The sequence below is a fragment of the Trichoderma harzianum genome (genome assembly GCF_003025095.1).
Source record: "Trichoderma harzianum CBS 226.95 unplaced genomic scaffold M431scaffold_7, whole genome shotgun sequence".
Taxonomy (NCBI): domain Eukaryota; kingdom Fungi; phylum Ascomycota; class Sordariomycetes; order Hypocreales; family Hypocreaceae; genus Trichoderma; species Trichoderma harzianum.
This window is the reverse complement of record NW_020209255.1, coordinates 1,120,567-1,134,269: the sequence shown is the minus strand read 5'-3', so window position 1 is coordinate 1,134,269 and position 13,703 is coordinate 1,120,567. Positions and strand designations below refer to the sequence as shown.

General features: G+C 51.0%; 6 protein-coding genes across 6 annotated transcripts; 1 reads left to right on the top strand and 5 right to left on the bottom strand.

Annotated features, from left to right (window-relative positions):
- Positions 1-374: 374 nt before the first annotated feature.
- M431DRAFT_482782 (hypothetical protein) lies at positions 375-2,120 on the bottom strand (the record flags this gene model as incomplete). The annotated part of the gene is made up of 1 exon (XM_024916065.1): positions 375-2,120. One exon carries the CDS (start codon positions 2,118-2,120, stop codon positions 375-377), a length of 1,746 nt encoding a protein of 581 aa, XP_024773610.1.
- Positions 2,121-2,535: 415 nt separating this feature from the next.
- Positions 2,536-4,537, bottom strand: M431DRAFT_508977 (hypothetical protein). The gene is made up of 2 exons (XM_024919206.1): positions 3,441-4,537; positions 2,536-3,378 (listed from the first exon to the last, which is right to left on the bottom strand). Exons 1-2 carry the CDS (start codon positions 4,091-4,093, stop codon positions 2,727-2,729), a joined length of 1,305 nt encoding a protein of 434 aa, XP_024773609.1. The 5' UTR covers positions 4,094-4,537; the 3' UTR covers positions 2,536-2,726.
- A 1,054-nt stretch (positions 4,538-5,591) lies between these two features.
- M431DRAFT_86570 (hypothetical protein) lies at positions 5,592-6,473 on the bottom strand (the record flags this gene model as incomplete). The annotated part of the gene is made up of 2 exons (XM_024923700.1): positions 5,592-5,906; positions 6,180-6,473. 2 exons carry the CDS (start codon positions 6,471-6,473, stop codon positions 5,592-5,594), a joined length of 609 nt encoding a protein of 202 aa, XP_024773608.1.
- A 1,213-nt stretch (positions 6,474-7,686) lies between these two features.
- On the bottom strand, positions 7,687-8,299 carry M431DRAFT_555292 (hypothetical protein; the record flags this gene model as incomplete). The annotated part of the gene is made up of 1 exon (XM_024921417.1): positions 7,687-8,299. One exon carries the CDS (start codon positions 8,297-8,299, stop codon positions 7,751-7,753), a length of 549 nt encoding a protein of 182 aa, XP_024773607.1. The 3' UTR covers positions 7,687-7,750.
- Positions 8,300-8,772: 473 nt separating this feature from the next.
- On the bottom strand, positions 8,773-10,704 carry M431DRAFT_6202 (hypothetical protein; the record flags this gene model as incomplete). The annotated part of the gene is made up of 1 exon (XM_024921605.1): positions 8,773-10,704. One exon carries the CDS (start codon positions 10,702-10,704, stop codon positions 8,773-8,775), a length of 1,932 nt encoding a protein of 643 aa, XP_024773606.1.
- Positions 10,705-11,038: 334 nt separating this feature from the next.
- On the top strand, positions 11,039-12,671 carry M431DRAFT_508975 (hypothetical protein). The gene has a single exon (XM_024919205.1). The coding sequence runs from the start codon at positions 11,096-11,098 to the stop codon at positions 12,551-12,553; it is 1,458 nt and encodes a 485-aa protein (XP_024773605.1). The 5' UTR covers positions 11,039-11,095; the 3' UTR covers positions 12,554-12,671.
- Positions 12,672-13,703: the final 1,032 nt, after the last annotated feature.

The window sequence follows — 13,703 nt, the reverse complement described above, 5'->3', positions numbered from 1 at the left end:
ATCGGAGCATTACTTGTATTGGCGATATCGGATGTAGGAGTAGTGCTTTCTTTCTTACGCCCCTGCTCTCCTACATACGATGTCTGATTTAGAATTGTGGCGAAACGCGGATTAACGGGGCCCGCAGAGTGTTGTTGTCTTGAGGAGTTTGGAACAAGACATGCTGAGACGGTTGATTCGTCTGCCGGGTACTCCATTTCTGCTACGTATAAGATACATATGTACTGCTATCCCTATCCATGTGCAGGCATTTATATATACACTCCTGCCTCGTCACACAGTAGACATTGTTGTCATCATCATTTTCGTCGTTACTGAGTCGTCAGTCATGCAGGCTGGTCTAAGGGTGTGTGCCGGCCAGCAGCCGTGCGTCCTCACAAGTCCTCAAACTCAAACTTGACGAGCAGCGTACAGTCCGTCTCCTTGCCCTTGAGGTCCATCATCCTGATAAAGGTCCACCCGGGAGAGGCATACGAAAGCCTAACCGCCACGGCGGCGAACTTTGGGTTCCTCGCAAAGCTGTCGTCGCTCTTGATGAGCATGCGCAAAAAGACTAGCTCGTTGTCCTCATACTCCCACTCCAGCGTCTCGTCCCAGACCGGGTCCGTCGCGTGCGGGTTCTCGCCACGGTGGAGGAACCCCAGCTTGTGGTGCTTGTAGGGCGATGTCTTTCGCTTGGGGGGCTCCTTGTCGGCGTCGAGCGGGCTGTAGAGCGTACACGTCAGGTACGGCTTGATCGAGTCTCGCTCCCTGTCCTCGTGGAGAGGCACGTCGGTGGCTCCAGCGACGTGGACGCGCAACCTCCTCATCCGGCCCGTGCCAAGACGGCCGTCGCCGGCGGCGCGTAGAGCCGCGGGCTTGAGGACGTAGCCGGCAGAGCCGTTGAACAGCGCATCGTTGAGCTGGTTGCTGGTGCTGAAGGTCTGCCAGTTGAGGGCGCAGATCTGGGCGCCAATGCCCCAGAACTTGACGGGATGGAGGTTGGAGGAGGAGATGCGGGTGCCCTTGGGAAAGACACGCATGAGGTGGCGGGCGTTGTGATAGGCGATGGGGACGGCGTGCTGGGGGAGGTGCGAGGACAAGCCAGACTCGGACACGTTGATGAGGTGGTGATGCGGGCCGTTGACCATCTGCCCAGGATCATACCACGAGTTGTCCTTGGGTTTCACCGACTGAGCGTACACGCCCAGCTCGGCTAGCTCTGGGACGATGAGAGTGGAGGAGGATGACGCTGCCTGCTTCTTGTCCTTGTAGGCGCGGCGGGCCATCCTCTCGCCTTCGTCATCCGTCTGGTCGTCGCTGGAGTCGCCGCTGTCTGAGGCCTCTTCGGGAAGATGGAACTCGACAATGACGGAAATTTTGGGACCCAGATCGTCGAGCGTCACATGTTCACCGCTCCCTTGCTGCTCGCGGGTGCCTTTGCGTCGAACCGGCTCGCTTATGAGGCGGTGACCAAATACTTCCTTCATGATGTGGACGAGACGGAGCTGCCCGCGTGGGCCGCAGTGGTTTTCCAGCGACAGCAGGATGGGGGACGCGGGATCGCCAGCCTGGCCCGCGGTGAAGCTGCCGGCGGCCTGCTCGCGGTCGTAGACGTCGCGGATCGTCTCGCACACGGAGCGGAAGGGGATGTGCGACACCAGCGTGTAGCCGTGCGTCACCTTGGGCTCGTCCTCGTTCTCCGAGTCGTCCCACGCGTCAATCTCGACGCACCGCGAGCCCGTCGTCAGCGCCGTCTCGTACGCCGACACGGACGACTTGCCGTACAGCTGGTTGGCCAGCAGGTACGTGTTGTGGCTGGAGCTGACAAAGTACTCGGGCAGAGGGTATCGCGGGTCGAGCAGCCCCGGCGGCGCCTCGAAGCTGCGGCGGCCGAGCAGCTCCCGAAGTGCCGGCGGCGAGTCGCGGGAGTCGAGGCCGGCGTCGCGCTCCGAGAGGACATCGTTGGCGACGAGAAAAGAACGGAGGGCGTGGCTGACTCTCAGCTGGGCCTTGTTGTGGTCCGACTTGCGCGAGAGGTGGCCGGGCTCGGGGGCGATGAAGTCGCCTTTGTCGTCATCGTCATCGTAGTTTTGCTTGAACGGGTTGAGGCCTGCTAGGCGGGATGTGATATCGGCCATTTTTGCCCTTCTTTTTTTATTTATTTATTCCTTGCTTCACTGAGATGAGTGAGGTGGGGTTGTGAGAGGTGAGTGAGTATAAGCTGTAGCGTGATTATTCAAGCTTGATGCTCGACACAGCGCTGATTCACCGTATCAAGACTACGGCTCTGAGATTTGGTTGATCCAAGACGTGAAATGCTGTAGATGATCCTAAATTCGACGATTGTAATTGTGTAAATGAGACTGATGTGTTGTGTCATGAAGGTGTTGCGTTGGTGTTTGAGCTTTATCATGGCGGGGTAAATGCCATTAGCATAGCCACTCTCATCATCAGACCAGCAAATGCACTGCGCCGCCTAGTCATGGACCCCATTTCGACGCATGGACCGAGTTGGCATTTAAATAGAAATTTAAGAGTAGTGATTCGAAGGGGGTGGCTGAACATGTAAACTCTGATAGTGTAACAAGCACAAGATCTAAGATCAGATCGGGAATCTTTGTCGTAGGGTAACTCAAAACAAGACGGGACTAATAATAGCTTACACGACATGTGCGCGGAACAGATATACATATATACGCGTATAAATCAAATGGTATAACCAACTCTCAAGAACTCTACCAAGGCTAGAAGCTGTAAAACACCCAGTTGTCCTCCCCTATAATGCCCTTATAGCCGCCTTCTCCCATCGTGCAGATAAACGGCATGGTCAAATCCTTGTTGCCTAGACACACCCAATACCCTCCACCATCCCCAGAGCCCTTGAGCGGCCTCCAGTGTCGCTCATACTGACCGCGGTGAGCCTGCTCTACCGGGTCATTGTTCTGGAGGGCCCTATCTCTCTGGCTCCTATACAGCGAGCTCGGGATGCCGAGCGAAAAGCTCCGTCTTACGTCCGGCTCTAACCCCAAGACGAAGTCGTCCACGGGATGCAAGATCTCGTCGACCCTGTCGATGTTGTTGTCCCAGCTGGTGGAGCCGTTGATCGTCTTCGTCGGGTATATGTGTCCTTGGAGGGAGATGTGCACCTTTCTCAAGGCGGGAAACGTGGTCGGGATGGCGTCGAGGAATGCGCGGAAGCTGGCCATGTCTGAGAGCGGCGGCTTGACGACTTCGGGGTGGATGCTGGGGAACGGCGCAAAGTCCCACAGGAGCTCCACTGATGTGATGCTTGAGAGGCGCTGCGGGAGGAGGATGGAGGTGAGGCTGAGGATCATTTCCTTGCTGGCTGTGTGGATTGTGTTTGTGGAGTATAAGACATCAATGCCCTCGAGATATCTGACGCAGGAGTACAGTTAGTAAAAGGGAAGACTTGATATACTTGATATTAAAACACTTACGCTTTACGACAACTGCAAAGCCATCCCATCGCTCCTACTTGGCACTTTGTTGGGAACTCTCCAGGCCAGCAAAGACAGATCGCGTGCCATGGTGACTGGCCAAATCGACAGTAATCCTCCCCAGGTTGGACCTCGTCTTCGGGACGACAACGGGCTGGTCCGTTTCGATGGCAGACGGAGCTTCGCCAGGCCCATCTCTTTGGTTGTGAGTCGTCCAGCCTAAGATTTCTCTCATCGCATGTGGGAACACCGTGGACGTTGACATTGAAGTTTCCATGCGCTCGGAACCGGCCATTTTTCTTAATCATCTCTTCGGTCTGCGCTTCTGGAGGCTGCGGCGGGTGGTCGTAAATTAGGTCCATGTGAATCGTCTGGCCGCCAAAGGCTTCTATCAAAATCTTGCGCCGAATCTCCACGGGCAGCTTGGTGAAGAAGGAGCTGTTTGCGGTGGCGGCATTGGAGGCGGCGATGAGGCTCTCGTGGGACGGGGCGGGCGTGAGCCGTCCTCTGCGCTGAGAGGGCAGCGTTGGGTGAGGCGGGATCGGAGGAGCTTCTATTATCAGCCTTGTGGACAGCGAGACGGTGCCTCGTTGCTTCTTGCTGCTTCTTGCGACGCGTCGGCGCCGGAACCAGCTGATGATGGCGTTTGGCATCGTCGACGATGTTCCGGGGCTATTTTGCCGCGGGTTTTGGTTGTGATGCAGAGCACAACTCAGCTCAGCCTATGGTGAAGCATCGGAACAGTTTGGGTTCGCAGGAAGCACCACCACGAGCTGGCCATGAGGAAATTAGGCATTAGGCTCCCCTGCATCATGCGCAGTTCATGCGATTCGCTTCCGATTAGCCGTCACATGTTTGTTGATTTTGCCCGTTCAGCTCGGGAGCAGGGATTGGGTTTATGCGCAGGATCACATGTATACATGTAGCTAGGCGCCTTGGCAAGATCCGGAAGCTGGACGGGAATGTTGCTTCAAAAAGACTGGTTTGTTTTTACGGCTTCTCTTCTCTCTCTTTGATCTTTTGCATTTTTGATCAAATTGATAACCCTTGTCTAAGGTAGTCACTGACAGCTGTTTGACTGGGGGTTTGCTGCTGTGTTGTTTGGGTACCAACAGCATTGGCTTGGACTTACAGCCCAAAAATACCCAAACAGAAACCCACCAGCGGCAAGCTAAAAATTAAAAAAATCCCTGCCTCGAAACTAAGGCGCCAAAGCGACCCACTCTGGACGACCCGCTACCTATTTTAGAAAATTTTCAATGTTTGAATCTTTTTTTCCTCTTTTCTCTTCTTTTTCTTCTTCATGAACAACGCAAATAACAACGTTCGGGTTCTTCCAACACTTACAAAAGTACCTAGTACGAGGTGCGCTTTCGAGCGTCTGCTCACGACTGCTGGGGACCTGAGGAACGAAAACGGAGAAGAAAGCGAGCAATCTTGGGTGCGGTGCTCCCCTACAAAAATGGAGAGGACCGCAATGATTGAGCGTACATGCATGTGTCGTATTACCGCTGGTGATTTCTGATGTTGTAGATGTAAGCTGATGCTTTGTGCAGACCGACGGGAGTTGAACCTGTTGATTCTCATGGGGTGATACTGTCGCGGCTTGCGGCACGTCTTGTCGAATTGATAAGCGTCGAGTCGTATGTCTGATGGCATTCTGCATGTCATATATATCGTTGACAGACTTCATGAATGAGTAGCCATACTGCTCCCTCTCCGTACGAGTCTGCATGCCCTCTTTGCACAAGTGTCAAAGTTCATGTCTCTACGACGAAATTTTCACCAAGTGGACAGAATTGCATCAAATTCATTGAATCATTCGTTGTTTTGTACGATATATACTAACTATATTACGCAACATGAAACCCATAACCATCGTAATCATACCATGCCTTACTGGTCCGTGAGGACCCAGGCGAGAGGTGTTTATATACCCAATAATAACGGAATTCGTTTCTCGAGAGAACCGGCTCCCGCCTTCATTATATCAATTCGTTTCAGGAGAAGTGAAGAAGAAGTGCATCCATGTTGCATATCATTTGCTGACTGGCGATGCACTCACTGACATTCTGGAGATGGTATGTTAGCAATCTTTGGGTTAGGATGTCGAGCTGGGGGGGAGGGGACATACATTTGTGATTCGGACATCTAGTACATGCCCTCAACGGCGGCGCGAGCCAGGTTCTGGATGAGCTCAAGATCGCGTTGGGCCTTCCAGCAGGGCTGGCCGACGCTGTTGCACATTCTCTTCTCGGGAGACTCGACCTCGACGCTTCGCTTCTCATCGCCCTCGATGGTGGCTGCGAGAACGGCCTCAGCGACACGCTTGGCCTTCTGGCAGTCTCCGCCGTTCTGGAAGCACCCGCGCTTCTCCTCGGAGATCTCGTCGGTTCGCTTGGGGACCCAGCAAGGCTCGCCAGGGCGGTAGCACCATCGCTTGTCCTCCTGGACTTCGACTTCGCGCTTCTCCTCCTGGGTTTCGGCATCGCTCCTGGGTACCCAGCAAGACATTCCGATGCGGTAGCACCATCGCTTCTCCTCGACCTGGATTTCGCGCTTCTCCTCCTGGATTTCGGTCTCGCCTCGCTTGGGAATCCAGCAACCCTCTCCGATGCGGTAGCACCATCGCTTCTCGTCATTGACGACGGCATCTCTCTTGGGGATCCAGCAAGGCATTCCGACGCGGTAGCACCACCGCCTGTCCAGCTGGTCTGCGGCGTCGCGCTTGTAAGGCACAGTCTCGGTTCCGTTCTCGCCGTAGGGGCGGAAGGCACTGGGGTCCTCAGAGGCGTAGAGGATCATGGTGGAGAGCTGGTCAAGGCCATTGATGGCGGACAGAGCAATCTCGTTGGGGATTCCGTGCTCGTCGCGGGACTCGAGACCGCCAACGAATTTCATAGAGTCGGCGAAAGCCGCGGCCGCACGAGTGACCTTCCAGCAGGGCTGGCCGGGCTGGGAGCAGAAAGGCTCGGGGTTGGGGACAGCGATAGCTGCAGAAGCGAGGACGCCAACGGTGGCGAGGAACTTCATGTTGGGTAATAGATGATGGGAGCCGAAGAGAATAATAAAGTGGTGATTTGAAGACAAGAGACTGGCCCGCAGATGGAGAAGAAGGGGAAAGCAATGAAGGAGATGAGAACATTGGAAGGATATATATGTTCAACATCTCATCTGGAGGAGTTACTTTCACTCTCCGCATTTTCCTGATGAAAAGCTCAGATCACCGGAGTTGCAGGTGAAAAGTCCACTTTCCGTTATTGACTGGTGTTATTGATGGTGTTTGTCAATAAGCCTCTCCGCCGCTTTGCCGGGTGGACCGCTTTCTTCAAGGCACGCGGGCTTGCCATGTCCGGTATTCAGTTGGACTTGACGATGTTGGTGGAAAAAGACGCTGTTAGTCAGTCCATGAAGAAAGTTTGTTCAACAGAGGCTTCGTTGTTGTTGAATGTTGAGGCTGTAGTCGGTGTGGTTGGGTCAGGGCAACGATGAACCATGTGAAGTTGGGTGATTGCAATTTGCAGTTTAATATTACAACAATCTTCATCTTTTTGCCAAGAACATGCCATGAAATCTTCAGTCCATTCTTCGTGCAACAGACAACGCCAGGTGCATCGGATCAAAGATCATCACCAGGTACCAGCGCAGCCTCAGCTGCCCCATTGAGGCTGAGACGGCCGTGCCTGAAAACCCACAAAAACACAAGACGAAACAAGTGAATAGATTTATTATGTACCTGAATACGAGTACGCTTCTTGTATAAGGTATGCAGAGAAACTCAATTGCCAGCAAACATATTGCGAGTAAAAGGTGAGGCCAGCGCTTATTGAGGGCTGGCCTATTGACACCCGAATCGGGTAATTGACTTGGGTCGAGACAACGCGCCACCAATTGACCGCTCTTGCTGCACGCAAAAATGACTGTTTCTAGAACACATATGTATACAGTAAGTACTGGATGTACAGTAAAAGATTGAATGGGTGTCGGAGGTTGGTTAAATAGCGATTATAATAAGAATGCATTTTGAGCGGGCTTGTGGTTTGACACCTTCGTCAATCAAGCGCCGTAATTAGTACAGTATTTATACATAAGGCTAACTAAAATATTCTACTGTAAACGAGCGTTGTGAAGAGTACCTTTATATATAATCTTTGTAAGTGAGCGGTGAATCGTGTCTCTAGGCCTGTCCAACAGCTGAGCGACTCGAACGGCCCACTCCCACTTTCACAAGCTCTCGACACTGTAGGCCTGTTGTTGCGACCATAAGAGTTGGCTCGTAACAAATCTTCATTGAGAATAAGTAATATTACTCAGCAAAACTCGATCAACTCAATAAGATTCCCTTCAGGATCAGAAATATAGGCAAACGTAGTGCTAACGTTGTTTATCTCGTCTGCCCCCTCTGCAATCGGCTGTACCACCCGGACACCATCTTCTTGCAACCTCCACAGGGTGTCCTTAAGATTTGGAACTCGAAATGCAAAATGAAAAAGGCCTTGAACGGCCGATGCAGTCAACGACGATGTGTTCAATCGAGGGCTGTGTGTCGAAGACGAGAGCTGTATAAGTTCGACGATTGCGCTTGTTCTTGGGTTCTGTAATTTGACGGACTGAATTGTTTGTGCTTGAGATGAGGAAGGTGTTATAGCTGGAGTTCCTGCTGGTATTTCCATTGGACCGACGAATTGAAGGAGGTTGCTGAAGCCCAAGGTTTGGTTGTACCAATTGCGTTGTAAAGCAAGATTTGAAACAGAAATTCCAACATGGTTGAGATAGAAAGTTGGAATTGACGGTGAAAACTCGAATGCACAGGCCGAAGAAAGAAGAAAAACAAAGCATAAATGTTGTAAAGTCTTCATGTTGGTGATTTTGTTTTTATAAAAAGAAGTCAAGTAAAGATTGCGTAGCGCAAATATAGTCAATAATAGTATGGATAATATATATTATAACAATGCCTTGAATATGAGCATCGAAGTAGGTTTGGCAAAGATTGATGCTATATGAATACTATATATACGTAATCATAGATAACTATTTCAAGTTTCCCCCTTTTATTTGCAAGGGATACCATTCGGGTGTTCTCTAAGAATATCCGCTAATCAATACGGAGTCGACAAATAATCCATCATCTCTCTTCAGTACTTTTACTGAAACAAATCCTAACTCCGTTCCTTTACAAATAAACAAGATCTACCGGTACTACTATAGATCCTATCTCCGTCATGTTAAGGATGCCGGTATTTGGTTCTGGCCTAAAAAGGTAAAATTGGTCATCAGGGTCCAAAATTTCAAGAGCCAAAAAAGGCAAAATTGGTCATCCGGACCCAAAACCTCAAAAGCCGATAAGCTGATCCTCAAACAGCCACTCCGCCGGAAAAAGACTGAAATCACTGGTCATGTCAAAGTCCGCTTCACCAGGGCTGCCAAAAAGTGAGTCGTTCAATGAGGATAAACTTCTTCCGCATTCTTTATGGAGTGTCCCATGCTCAGTCTTCTCCGGAGCGCCGATGGCCTTGGCCTTGCGTTGCGAGCGCAAGATTGTGATGAAATCCGGCTCGGGCGTCGAATCGCTCGGTGGATTGACTGCCCAAGCTTTAAGCGTTAGTTTTCCAACTGCAGCTTGGAACGCTGACTTGGCGTCGAGAAACTCAGGGTGATTCGAATAGACGTCTGCCGTTTTGCTCCAGATGCTATTGCGCTCCATGGGTGAAAAAATCCCGACCTTTGCCAGGCTGGTCAGGACACACATTAGCGCATCCCAGAGGAAGACTGCCTTGATTTTCCATCGAAACCTCCTTAATTGCGGGTTACCAGATAGCGTGCAGTCGGTATCAAGAATCTTCAGAGCTAGATCACAGAGCTGTTTCCTTTCGGGATCGCCAATGGTGTTATTCATTAGTGGGGAGATTCGGTTGCGTAGCCGTACTGCATTGGTGGCAGATCTCACGCTTCCGAGTACCAGAAAGTGCAGTGGGTTGATGATATCACAGTACCGGAGATATTTGGTCTCAATAGTGCTTTCGACCTCGTTGATAAGCGTCTCAAGTTCTCCACTGGCCTTGAGTTGAATCGTACCGCCGGCATCCTTTGTTTCGACCCCGGTTCGTGTGTACAAATTGGACAGCTCTGCTTTCGTGAGACAGTAAATCATCTCAGAAGCACCATTCAGCTCTTCTGGCTGGTGCGTCATACCAGGGTAGATCTGCGCGTCGTTGATGTTGAGTGGTGGTTTGGTGTCCCAGCTGTTGGGTGAGATGGAAATGCCAGTGCCCGAGACTTGACCAGCGTATCCGTCGAGAGGCAGAAGCTGCCAGAACAGCCGCCGCCGCATTTGAACATCAAAGGGGGATAAGCCGAGACCTTCTCCATCTCGATGGAGTCCCATGCGTTGTGCGATGCGGACTGCGATACCAGTCAACATCCAGAATAGGTGAGGATCGGTCTGTGTGCGGATCGAGATGAGAAAGAGCACATATGCCTGAATGATTGGCATTTCTGTTGTCTTAAGCCACGATGCATTGACAAGAGCTTGCCGAACAGCGTGTTGGTACTTTGACATTAATTCAATGCGTGGCTGCTTAAATTCGAGCATACAATCCTCATCCGACATGGAGAATACGGCAAAGTGGTAAATGGCAAACAGCAAGCACTCATCTGCTCTTGATGCTGTGGATGGCTTCTGAGAGACTGTCTCGAACATTTTCGCCGTTGTTGGAATGTGTAGGATTTTGCAAATAGGCTCGACATTTTCAACGTGCGCCATCCAAAGCTTCATTGCGTCTTTGTGGCTGGGATGATAGTGGACGAGCGTCTGCGAGCCTCCAAGCAACGCACCGCTTATTGGATCGGTTGTGAACAAATTTGTGCCCACTGGTTGAACAAATTGATCTTCATCTTCATCCTCTGATACTTCATGTATGTTGACTGGTCCAGTGTTGAGCCAGAGACTGCTGCCAATGTACCGGGATTTGCCGTCACCAGAGAGCAATTCACCAGTCCTCCCCACTGGGGAGACTGGGTCTTGCGTGACCTCGTGCGTCTGTTTGTCATCAGATGTAGAGAGCAGGCCTCTCTCTTGTAAGATGCGCTCATATCGCACCAACCGCTCGTGCACGTCCTCGGTTCGCTTCCGCTTCCGCTTTCGCGGGGGGTTCGGTGCCTGATAGACGCACTCAAATTCGCCTTTGCCGCAGCTTGAGCATGATGGGAGTATCTTGTCACATTTGACCTTTCTGCGCACACACTGTTGACAGGTGTAGGGCATTGTGCGGGTGGCTTCTAAGTCGCCATCCCCATTCCCATGCTCAACCGGGGTTTTGTTGGGCGTGGGAGCAATTGGTACAGGTCGAGTACGCATCGGAACACTTGACGGCCGTTGGACACGGTTCAGGCTTATGGAAATCCTTTGTCCCCTTCGGTTCAAATGAAAGAAGTAACGGAAACAGTTTGAAGTTCGATGAATGTGGTACGGATGTAGTTACGGAAGACGGAACGGGCCCGAACTAGATCCATGGCTCCGATTGGCTGGTGGCGTCCAATTCCATCTAAGCAGTTCTATACAGAGTAAAACGTTATATAAGAGCACTCGAAATGCCAGTAGATATTAGAGAGTTAATTATTCTACTATAATTTATCTGGGAAGAACTTCCACTACAATGGACCAAAAACCGTTAGACTTGGAGGCAGCAAAGTCACCTGCTGAAAGCATCAATGATCCCAATCTCGTCACCTGGGATGGACCACAAGACCCGGAAAACCCAAAGAACTGGCCAAACAAGATCAAATGGCGCTACACGGTGGCCGTGTCTCTCTTTACATTCATTTCCCCTGTTTCATCGGCCATGATTGCGCCAGCTCTATCCAAACTGGGCGAAGATCTCAACATGAACAGCAACCTAGAGATTGAGTTGGCACTTTCCATCTTCATCCTGGCGTACGCCGTTGGTCCATTGTTCTTCGGGCCTGCATCTGAGCTTTACGGCCGTGTACGTCTGCTACAGTTGAGCAATATATGGTATCTGGCATGGAATCTAGGTTGTGGGTTTGCACAGAACCCGGCCGAGTTATTTGTCTTTCGCTTTCTGGCTGGGATCGGCGGAAGCGCTCCTCTTGCCCTGGGAGGAGGTGCTATTAGTGACACATGGAGCGCTGATGAACGTGGAAAGGCCATGGGAATCTACACTCTTGCACCGCTGCTGGGTCCGGTTGTTGGACCGATTGCTGGGGGCTTCATTGCCGAGTATAGTACATGGCGTTGGGTATTCTGGTCATCTAGCGCTGCAGCGGTGTTTATTCAGGCCGTAGGTTTACTATGGCTCCGCGAGTCACACCCAGGCACACTGTTAAGAAGGAAGCGAGATTGTCTTGTGAAAACTACAGGAAACCACAAACTGCATACTGGAAATGCCGAGCCGGAAACTCTTATCAGCAAACTTGGTGGAGCTGTGGAACGACCAATTCGCATGTTCACGACGCAGCCCATCATTACGGTCATTGCGATTTACATGGCGTATCTCTTTGGGACGCTATATCTGATGCTCGCCACCTTTCCAAGCATTTGGACGGAATGGTATGGCGAGAGTGTGAGTATAGGCGGACTGAACTATCTCTCTATCGCCATCGGCTCTTTCACAGGTCTTATTCTCAACTTCTTCTTCATCGACCGAATTTATCGCAACCTCAAGACGAAGAACAACGGTAACGGTCGGCCCGAATTCCGAATGCCAGCTATGTTTATCGGATCGATTATGGTCTCCGTCGGCCTATTCTGGTATGGCTGGAGCGTACAGGCGCGGCTACACTGGATCATGCCCAACATTGGTGTTGCCATCTGCTCGGCAGGGACCTTGGGATGTTTACAGGGCATGCAGACTTACACCGTGGACAGCTATCCGACTTACGCGGCCAGTGCCATGGCTGCATGTGCACTTCTCCGCAGCCTGGCTGGCTTTGGATTCCCTCTTTTCGCTCCGTATCTCTACAGAGACCTGGGTTATGGCTGGGGGACTAGCATTCTCGCCTTTATCAGCATTGGCGTGGGTATTCCGGCGCCCTTTATCTTTTGGGGTTTCGGAGAAAAGTTACGGGCTAGGTCGAGATATGCTGCAAACTGAGAGTTGAAAAAGCGACACAGACTCTAATTTTTGTCACTGCGCACCGCTATGTGGGATTGGGAGGTTGCCCTGTCGCCGCGGCTGTAATAGGACTCCTGTAGTTGGACAAAAGGTTTCGCAGCGTGATTGCTAGGTGTGTGATAATTTGGGTGCTATGATAGAACGGTATTTCCATTGGCTCATAACGCATACATATAGATAATAATATACATACACTTACTTCATTCGTTTACCAATTGAAGCATGCTGGCTATGAATGGCGTCGGACCCGAATTTCACAGGGTGATAAAGAACAGAGCTGGCGGATCTACAGCTAGAGTATGAGCTGGAACACACTCGATGCGCGATAGACTACATGTATTCACCGCCTTTACAAGTTTGCGCAGGTTGCTCTGAGTTGGTGTGACACAAACGGGAGACATGCTTCCCCCTGATACAGTAAGCCACCCCCGACGTCCCGACGTGGAGGCGGAGATCTTGGGCATTGGGGGCACATAGCAGCTGTCATTTCTATTATGTAGCACCCGACGTAATTCCGCTTTAGAGACAGTTCTGAGACAGTCTCGGGATGACATATTAATCACTAGACGCTGGAAAAAAGAGTAGACTGGACCAATCGAAAATCTGGGGCATATGGGGAACCAGGGCGGCTGTAGCCGTTGACTGTCTTAAATTTTTATTGCGGTCAATTTGCGAGTGGACAGTTTATAGATAACTGGAGGGAGAATGAGGTTGCGAATTTTGTTACGTTGGTTGTTCGCTCTTGATGTAGATAGAAATACAGTTTAATGACTTGGTGCGTCTTTATGGAGGATCTTAGTAATTCGATATAGTAGGACCAGGATAAGTGTATATGCTCTGTGAAGTCTCTTTCTGATTAGACCAAGGTATTGGAGCTGTGGCTATTACAGTGCAAACCTCGCCCCATCGTGGTGTATCCTTTCGGGACAGCCGTCGCAAACTCCGTTCGTTTTTGGATCAAGTAGCGTCATTCGTCACATAAGAGAACACAATGGCACCATTGCATAACCGAAAACCTCGGCACCGGGACAATTAGTCACAGTAGAAAGACGTAGTATAGCACTCGCGAGTAATGGCAGTGATGAACTGCACTGATCAAGAGATACTAGCTAAGTAAGTCACTCGTTGT